The sequence below is a fragment of the Teleopsis dalmanni genome, chromosome 1, assembly GCF_002237135.1.
Source record: "Teleopsis dalmanni isolate 2A chromosome 1, ASM223713v2, whole genome shotgun sequence".
Classification (NCBI taxonomy): domain Eukaryota; kingdom Metazoa; phylum Arthropoda; class Insecta; order Diptera; family Diopsidae; genus Teleopsis; species Teleopsis dalmanni.
Window position 1 is genome coordinate 225,929,857 of NC_051846.1, and position 10,230 is coordinate 225,940,086.

Here is a 10,230-nt window from a genome sequence, read left to right on the forward strand (position 1 = left end):
CAGCAACCGGTTGGAGAATGCCACTCCACATCGAACGAAAGTAAGCAAATACAGTCATTCTACCTGCATAATATTGGACTTAATTTACATCCCCAACGATACTCAAATTAAAGAACTTGACATCTCTTGATCAGACTTCCGAAGCTGTGGACCCTGTGACCATTCATCCGTTCGGGTGCTGCAAGTGTGACTCACTGACTACCTCAAACAGTACAGGATGATGTGAAATGGATTTTAAACACTTCTTAGTCGACAGACACACTTTATCTTGGAAATATTGTAACCCGATTCCTGCAGGGGTTGATAGTGTTACCATAGGAAGCAGTAAAATAGTGCTTAGAAGCACAACTTTGATAGTGTTGTATATTAAGCTAAAACAGCCCTCCGGATGTGAAATAACTAATAAAGAAAATTTAAAAGACTGATATAAACAATTAAATTGACCAAATATAAGCTGTACTTGCCTGAATAGGTCTACATTGAAATGAAAAAATCCTCTCATGTAAGAGAAAAATTCTATATGATTGCTGTATCAAACTAAAATCTGTCAAGCAGTCTTGCTTAATATTTTTTGCTTTAAAAAATACTTTAAAATATACTTTTATTAACCTGAATGGCTTAATATTCTGTTTTAATAGATTGTATATTACAATAGATCATCCGTCATTATAGTCATTATTGAGTAAACTTGAACTCAGCGAGTATTTTTTAAATAGCATTTTTTAAGCATCCCCCATTGACGAGAATATAGTATTGCTTTTATAGAGATTTCTCAGCTGTGATCAGAATGTATCACATAATACCCATCAATTAGTCTTCTTCCATATAATTTCCTATTGGCCTTGAGACATAAACTTCTCCACTTTTTTACTTATAGAACTAATATTGCCTAATAACCATACTGCCTTTCTAATGCATAAAATCTCCAATACTTCTAAAGAGAAAAGATTATCTCAGATAGCTAAATATAAACTCCCCCTCTGTTTTGAGTTACTGGCATGAGATTTTATAATTAATTAAACTTGTTAATAATCATTGAATTAGTTTTGAAAAGTTTTAATGTAGTCAGGGAGCCGACTATTGCTAAGCACAATTTTGATTATCGTTGCTGTAGAACGCCACTTTTGGAACTTTATATGGTGCCTGGGGTTGTAACTATCGTTCAAATTATTGAAGTAAAATATTGGCAAATCTGTTATAGAAATTATTGCAGGTGCATTTATAAGGACTTATTTCAATTTAAATACTATCGGTTTATTAGTTCTAAAGGTTCCATTTAGTGAACAGACTGGACAAATATATGATCAGATTTTTTATTTTAGTAAGCGTTAACAATGTAATTATAATATAAAAATATGGAAATACATATATAAAAAGTTAACCATTAGAAACAACCATTATAATACAAAAAAGAAAAAATAAACTATGATCGAGTTAATCGTATTTTAAATAATGTTCATATAATCGTCTTCACCAAAAAACATATTTCGATTGGATCGTCTTTAGGCTGCGGTACTTAATATGTTTCAGTCATCGATTCGTTATAGCTATCAGATTCTGTATCGTTATCTTCATTTACGGGTATTGCATCAGTATCCATCATTGTCTGATCAGACGAATCTACTTCATCACTAGCCAATTGTGTTGAGCCTTCTTCATATTGCACTTTGATTTCCATTTCTTCCATTTCGACTTCATCTTGACTCTTTGGACAATCACTTGGTGAATTCCAATCGAATTCATTATCATTGATGAAGCCATTATTATTTAATAAGCTACGAAATAGCGCACGTAAGTACAAATAATTAGGGACTTCATCAAAACGCAGCTGACGGCAGTAATCCAAATAAGTGACAAATTCATTTGGAAGCCCCTGACATAATGATTTTGTAGTTGTAGAGAATTTTTTCTCCGCCATAAGTTTACACTTCTCACGATTGTCGGATGCCTTGATGCCTTGCCAGGGTAATGACCCTAAACAAAGATAGACTAGCAGGTATCCAACTGCCTCAAGGTCGTCACGTCGCGATTGTGCTACACCCATATGGGTGTTTATGGATGCATAATCCGCCGTACCAATGTCAATCTCTTCGTTCTCTTTTATCGTACAAGGTATGTGCTCAAATGTACGCTCGTCGCGATATTTTTTCGCTAGGCCGAAATCAATAAGGCAAATAATACTGGTCAGCTCATCAGCATCTATAACGAAGTTATCTGGTGCAATATTGCAATGCAGGAAGTTACGGGAATGGATATAAGTAATTCGTGTCAATATTTGATCTGCTAGCATTAAAATAGTTTTTAATGAAAAACTACGAGAAAAAATGTTATATAATTGCTCTAGTGTCGAGCCTATATATTCAAGCACTAGAACACTCTCATCACCATGTGTTCCAAACCATTTCATACATGGTATACCAACGTCACCTTGAATTTTTTGATAAACTTCAGCTTCGGTTTGCATTTGTTTGTGCTTGGTGGAACGGTCTCGAGCTTTAATAGCTACTATATCTCCAGTGTCACTTGCTCTGCCCAAAAATATAGTAGTACAGCCCTTTAAGTCGACTCTATCTTCTATTATATATTTATGAACAGTGACGGACATTTCTGTAGCGTTTTCTTCCATTTTTAAAAAACAATTTCACACCTTCAAAAATAAAATTTGTAAAAGGAATTAATTTAATATTTTTTCATTTACGAATAAATGTCATTTTCAAAAACAAAACTTGAAATATGGCAACCTTAAGTACTTGTCTTGAATTGCAAAAAAGATAGAGACTTTCTTTAATTCCCCAAAATTATATTATATATATAATTTATATATATGTTTTTGTTTTTTAATACAAATATAATTTTTTTAATATGTGAATCCTTGATCGCGTATCTCGTGATCAAGTATTCACCTAGCGAAAATTTTGTGCACATGCAAAAAATATTTACCTTATCGTACCAAATTTCTTTTAAATTAATCAAGGCACTTAAATATCGTAAATCTGCCTACAAATATCTATTATATCGTAATAGAAATGTTACAGATGGATAGTATGATATGAAAATTTTAGTGCTAATGGTTTCATCGACAACGATGAACAAAAATATAACTTTTACCGTTTATCTGAAGTTTTCTTTGCGAACTTAGCAGCTATCTCTTTCCCACACCTTAGCTTTAGGTTATTTCTAGTGTTTTCGCTTAACTTGACGTATATTACCTTTTTTCGAGTTGCCAGATTAGAGTATAGTGTTCGTCTAAAGTTTTAAGTAAAACTTTATTACGTTAAATATTTATTTTCTTAACCCGTATACTAAGTTTTTAGAAATGTGAAAATGTCAAGTACACAAAAAGATTTAACTTGCATAGCTAAGTAGTGAAAGGATTAAAAATTTAATGTGTGGAATTCATGTACCATAATTAGTATAGTCACAGGTTGCCATAAATCATTTCAATTTCATAAATCGTATTTCGTAAAATCTCCAAATATAAAACGGAGAGCAAAAAGATAAACAAGGCAGTCACAGGTCACCATATATCATCATATATACTTTTCACAAATCGTATTTTGTGAATTTTCTCAATATAGAAAAGTTTATATCCGCACAGCGACCTTATCTGATATTGTTTTTTGCCAAACAACTTTAGCCCGCCTTTAAAATGATGACTAAAGAAAATCGTGTCATCAGACGGTAAGAAAAACTTCCGGGTCAGAGCAAAACTGGACAATCCTTAAAAATGTGATTATCGCTTCTGTAACTTCAAACAAAGCTAAGATATGCAGATGTACATGCAAACCACAATGACTAATCAAACAAGTAGTCAACAACTTCAGCTCATATTTATTAACGAGTGATATCCTACCTTAATTGTAAGGATGCTCCAAGGGTATCGCGCCATTAGCGACTTATTGCGGTCACACGCCAGTTTTCTCAACAGGGACTTTATTAAGTGCCGGTCAATAGAATTGAATGGTTAATTAAATCTAGCCCTCGTAAAATTCTGTGCAGACTTATGTAGTCATTTAGAATTGATTATTATGCGATTAGGACTCCAGTACTTGCTTATCAATTTCTGCACCATGTCAAAGCAGTTTTGCGATAATTCTCGGAAAAAACTGTAAGATGTAAGATGTACTTCGGAAAATAGTTTGGAGAACTATCTGCGAACTTATAGAAATGGGAGTCTTCTAAACTTTTATTGAGCCTGAATCAAGTGCAGAACTTCCGTGACTGTACGCATAGATGATAGTCGGCCATATACCCAACGCGAAAGAAATATTGTCTGTACTATTGTTCCATATATCAAGCAATATTGTTACCAGGCTTTTGATAAGCGATACTCTCTTTCAGTGTTGCCAGGATATATCAATTAACCACTATTATAAATTGAGTTGCATTACTATTGCAAAAAATCGGTTGCATTAAGGAACTAATAAAGCTTTTCGCAAGAAATGTAAGATTTATTCAAGATATTAATTTAATTTCAAAGAAAATAAGAAATTTATAAATAAAGAAAACCAATCGCTTTTGTGGGCTTTTCTTTTATACTTTATAGGGGTAAGCGTAATTAAAGTAACACTGCACGTCACTTCACATCGCATCTCAAGTGTGTTTAATTAATGTGAAAAGTTTGCTTTTAAAACTATTTTACATTAATCAGCAGCAAACTTTAAAACGCCCGCCTCCGCCTCCCGCCCACATCAACTAATTTCGAACCGAATTGATAAAGAAGACGAAAATAATTTGTCAAAGTGACAGGAACTGTCTTAGAAATGCCGCATACATGCACACATCTTCAACACAACACATAAACAAATACATAAACAGAGGAGTATGGGTAAGGAGAGAGTGGAAATTTACATACTCGTCTAGTATGTAGTGTGTACGGTCTTTAATTAGAGTTTTTCTATGTTTTCTAGTTTAGCTTACTGCCATCATATCAGTATGTAATCATATCAGTGTATATATATTCCCCAAATAAGTTTTAACATAACATATATGAAAGGAGGGAATATTCAGAATAGAGGGGATATTTATTATACTTAGCCATATAGAATTTAATTATAGGCATTATCTTTAGGTAATATGTTGGAAAAAAATAATATAATATAAGTATTATGTTGGGTGGTATTCGGGTGGCAACACTCCTAACTCTATCACATGCTTTGTGTTAATGTATGACAGAGATACATATAGGTATGTAAATCTTGGAGTGTTAAATTTGTTTGCTTATTTTATTGAAGATTTTAAAAAGTAACCTAAAACTTGAGAAATACATCGAAAATGTAAAGTTATAGTAATTAAATTCGAATAATAACCAACAATTTCTTAATAATTGACTAAAAATGACAGTTCACAATAGACAAAACTCCAAACATTATTCACAATAGACATGTTTATTAGCTTTGGCCAGGGCTTTGAACCGGAATTTTTTTCGTACCGGTTTAAAAGAAAAAAATGTACTTCGGTTTGGTTCGATTCCAGTTTTCGTTTCTGCAAAAATGTTGGGTTTTTTTGGTTTTTGATTCGGTTCCGCTTCGAAGCCCTGATCGAACCGGAATTTGTTCCATTCCGGTTTTCGTTCTGGTTCAAAAGAAAAATATATCGGTTCGGTTCCGGTTCGAAGTCCTGGCTTTTGCATCCCTATGTTGTGAACTATTATTTCGATAACAGATGGTAAATGAGTTGGATTAATTAAGCTAGCCATGTTGTTGTTTTGTACTGTAATCTTAAAATCAGAGATTGTTTGCAGTATGATTACAAAACAGGTCTATTGTAATAAACTTTAAACGTAACTGAAATCGTGAAGATATAAATACATATATACAGAAGTTTTATTTTTGTGATTATAAACACACTTGCACACTCGCACTCTTTACTATGGATCTCAAAAATACCGATATTTTTTTAATAATATTTTTAGAATGAATTTCTCTGTGTTTATTTCTTCATTGTAGAGACTTTCCCTAGTATCTGGTTTTGTAAATTCCATTCTGTGCATGACAATTAGAATTTCATGATTATTGGAGCATTAGAGAATTTTTCATGCTCACCTATTGGAGTTTTATCTGCCCGATTGACTGTTCTATAATTATTCGAAAGCCTTTGCTTCAATACACCGCCAAATAAGTCCAACAAATGATCAGGGATTAGGCTTTCTCTTACTCTGTTGGCAAGACTGCATTCAGCATAAAGTTGTCGTGAATCGCAGAGCTTCTTTTGACAAGTGGGATAAACTTTTCACTATCTTACTCATGTGAGAACTACGACAGAGGAATATTTCAGGTAAGTTTATGGCAGATGAGTTGATCAAAGTAGACATATTTGTCTCCGAAAGTTACAACTGTGAAAAAAACCTAGCGATTGTGGCTAGATTATTTAATTAAAATTGAGCCAAAATTTTCTTAATTATTCCTGTTAATCATTTTACATTGACAAAATTAACAAAATTTATTTAATTATGGGAATCATAAATTATCGATAAGATTGATTTACTTTCATTTAGATGGTATTATCCATTCTTCTGTTTCCTGGTATTCATAAACCGAACGTAGGCGTCTGAGTAAGACACTAGTTGGCACTAGATCATAATCTAGTTGTATCAAATGAGGAGGACAATATTCCGTAGCAACGGCTTGAAATGATTTTAAATTTTGTTCCAATTTTGAGAATAAAAATTTTTATTTCATTAAATAAAGTTATTATTATATTAAATATAAACTCGTATATAGGGTTTCCAAAATAAATAAAAAAATTACAAAGCATGAACTATAAATTCTTTAAACTGATGTTTCTGTTATAATTTTTTCTATATGAGATATGTTGTGATAAAATTATATTTCCCAGTAAATGTAATGTTTCGTTAATTTATTTACATTCACTCACATGCATACATGCAGTTGTAATAGGCAAGAATACGCTTCCCTACCTATAGGCGGAATTACATGGAAGTATGTAGTAGGATAGGAACGCGCACTCAGCTACGTTCAGTAATTAATCATCGGAATTCTGTTGAATAATTGTCATTCGAGCTGCACTAATCAATCAAGTTTCAATGACAATAATTATTATTTTCATTATTATTTATTATTGTGAAGTTTTTTTATAAGAACTTTTATTTTAAATGGTTTATATGAAATACAATATGCAGTTATATTTATTCAGATAATATTAATGATTAACATTAATGAGAAATACTAGTAACATAGTTATACTATATGCTCTGACTTCACACAGCTATCACTGATCCAATCCTTCTCATTAAGATTGTCTTTTGATTGCAAGTAACTGAAAAAATACGTAAAGCTGGTTGACCTATAGAAAATCTCACTCTGAAACCAATCAATTTGTAACTTACTCCAGTCTGAATCTTTCTCAGTAGGTGGAGCGTACTTAAGACTTTCATGAGAGACTTCAATCTACTAGCAGTATCTTCCAGCAGTACAAACATCATACTGCGGTCAGGAAAAAACTAATAGCTGAAGTTTTATTTCATTGTTTGAAGACAGATACTAGCGGTTGGTAGGCTTTACATTTTGTAAGTCGATCTATAAATTCAGCGAACTTTACTTTCTATCCACAGGAAAACTGTTTATTGGTTATTGCCTAGGCTCTTGATAGAACAGCAATCCAAATCAGGTCAGAACTGACCCTGAGCTTGCAATCATACTGAATCGGGGTTGCCCAGTTTTTTTTTAAATTGACTATATTTGATCTAACCTAAACCTTGAATAAACTTAAGATCGGTGCATAGATGGGTTGATGGATGAATAGAATAGATAGAATCTTAAATATCATCTATCTAAAATAGAATGGACTTAATATTTTAGGTTTGTAACTACTCAAATCATATGGACTTCTTAACACAAAAACATTTCGAGTAATTGTACCGAGATTTCCAAAGATGATGCGTTGCTCTCCGCAATTTACACTTAAAATATCTATATATTTTTATAGATATTAGTATCTCTCTTGCAACACTTAAATTGGCAATAAAACGTAAATTCCTGGGGTTAGCAACGCGAGCCTGTACAGATTTAGATTCTTAGCAGACCATCCTGCTTCGACTAAAGCGAAATCTACTCATGGCTACGGTATGAATGCTAATAGGTCACTGAGTTTTAATAAAGGCTTGCAATGAGACTTATCTTTCCTTTGATTTCATCGTGGTCCTGTGGAGGAGTGACGAGACTTTTTGCTTTTCTTTTTTTCGTGAACTGATATAACTGGTATGTTTTTAATATTAGAAACATAGCTAAGGCACAAGGTTATTTAGGCTGTCTTCCTTTCATTTGAATGGGGTGTCAAAACCTTTTTACGATGTCTATCCATAGACTCTTACGATCTCTTTATTTTTATTAACGGGTCTTTCCGATTTTTAATGCAGAGATTTAAATTAACTTCAAATAATAAAAAATTTATTTCATTTCATTACGAAACGTAATCAAATCTTCCTTAATTTCTATCAAAATGAATAGAAAAGTACTTTTACCTTAAGAGTACGATAGTACTATTCGAATTCGATTATTTTTACAAACATCAAAAGAAATATGTGAATATCTTCTTAAATGAAAAACTAAGTAATTAAAAAATCATAATACGAAAATTTATGATCCTAAACTTTTGAGTCCTAAGACGACTATCAAAACAATGCCGATACTCTTTGATTTTTTTTTGCCCTGACCGTAGGAATATGAGAGGCACGAATGTTTTTCTTCTATGACAAATGATTTGTAGTTCCTGTCAAACTGAGTCGAGTGCTTTCTTTTCTTTAAATTTGTAACAGATTTTGTGTCATTCGATATGCAAAGTTCCGATTCGAATTGAGAAATGTCGCCCCGCCTTAGAAGTGAAAGGCATTCGAGAAAAGTGCCTTAATGTCTTCAGGCGAAGAAAGTAAAATAACAAACAATTCGCCCATTGCTTTGACCAAATGTCAAACATGAAATATTTTTGTTGTTTTTTGTTTAAATTAATGATTGTTTAGAAATAACAAACCTTGTTGTTGTTTTAGGAATAAGAATACTTACTAGATACCTAAATACTGCATAAAAATAGAAAACATTTGGGAATACGAAAAAATATTTCGTTTTTTTAAAAATAAACTTAATTATAAGATTTTTATTTTAATCAAATAATAAGGGAATAGTCCAATTGATAAAATAATAGGCCCATAAGTATAGAATTATAAAAAATTAAGAGTTAGCAAGGAATATATAGTTCAAGTTTTTTATTTATATTCATTCGTTATCTTCAAGTCGAAGAGATCAGATCCTTCAATGAGTTTGTCTAATCATTTGGTTAAGGACTCTTCTTCTCAGTATGTGTAATATATTTAATATTTTATTTGGGAATTCCAAATGCTCTTAAACACATTAAACCCAAATCAATCACTGCCGCAATAATTTAAGTGGACCCGAACTGCACTTTACGGTTGACCGCCACAACCAAACCAAGGCAATGGCAATTGAAACCAATACGGAAGTGATAAAGAATTATGTAAAATGTCAATTAAATAAATTATGTAACAGAAAAAATATATGACTTAAGATAACAAACTACCATATGTGAGGTCCTTGCTGAAATAAAAATAGTTCAGAGACAAACGTTGAGATTGCTAGACTGTTTGGCGGCTTCAAGTGGTTGAAAATGTTTAAGAGTTATTTAAGTGGCACTAGTGTAACTATAAGTTATCGCTCGAGGTACACTTGGGAGGTCCTGTGAACATTTTAGGAGACATGGTGTCAACTTGCATTAAGCCACAGAAGAATCATGAACTCCACTCGGAACTAGAGAATTTAAAAAGCAATAAAGAAAATCTAACAAAAAGAAGGTAGTAAATTTTAAGTGGATGAAAGGATGTAAGCATAATTTAAAATATCAGTTATTTTTGTAACTATTAGACTGTCCTCAAAGGATGTTCAGTCTGTCATATATATATATATCAAGTGTATATTTCGTTTCAATTCTATTAAATACAATAAATTGACGAAAAATGTAAATCTTATTTGGCAAATTTGTAAGCAATTTATTAATCTATCTCACTCATCATATCGTTTTAACATATCAATTTTCCGAAATCAGTTCACATTGTTTTGAAACAATTATCCTTTAAGATAAAAACAATATCTTCTTAATGAGAAAAATGCAGACTTCCTCTTTGAGCACATGTAAAAATTCATTAAAATCCTTTAAAACAGTAATGCGAAGTATTTGAAGGATTCTTACACTACACATTCT

The 10,230-nt window shown here is 32.0% G+C and overlaps 1 protein-coding gene across 1 annotated transcript; it reads right to left on the bottom strand.

Annotated features, from left to right (window-relative positions):
- Nucleotides 1–1,478: 1,478 nt before the first annotated feature.
- On the bottom strand, nt 1,479–2,655 carry LOC119672442 (casein kinase I-like). The gene has a single exon (XM_038083490.1). The coding sequence runs from the start codon at nt 2,624–2,626 to the stop codon at nt 1,517–1,519; it is 1,110 nt and encodes a 369-aa protein (XP_037939418.1). The 5' UTR covers nt 2,627–2,655; the 3' UTR covers nt 1,479–1,516.
- Between the last annotated feature and the right edge of the window lie 7,575 nt (nt 2,656–10,230).

Excerpts from the sequence above, each read along its gene's own strand:
- LOC119672442 (XM_038083490.1), bottom strand. The coding sequence starts at position 2,626 with ATGGAAGAAAACGCTACAGAAATGTCCGTCACTGTTCATAAATATATA.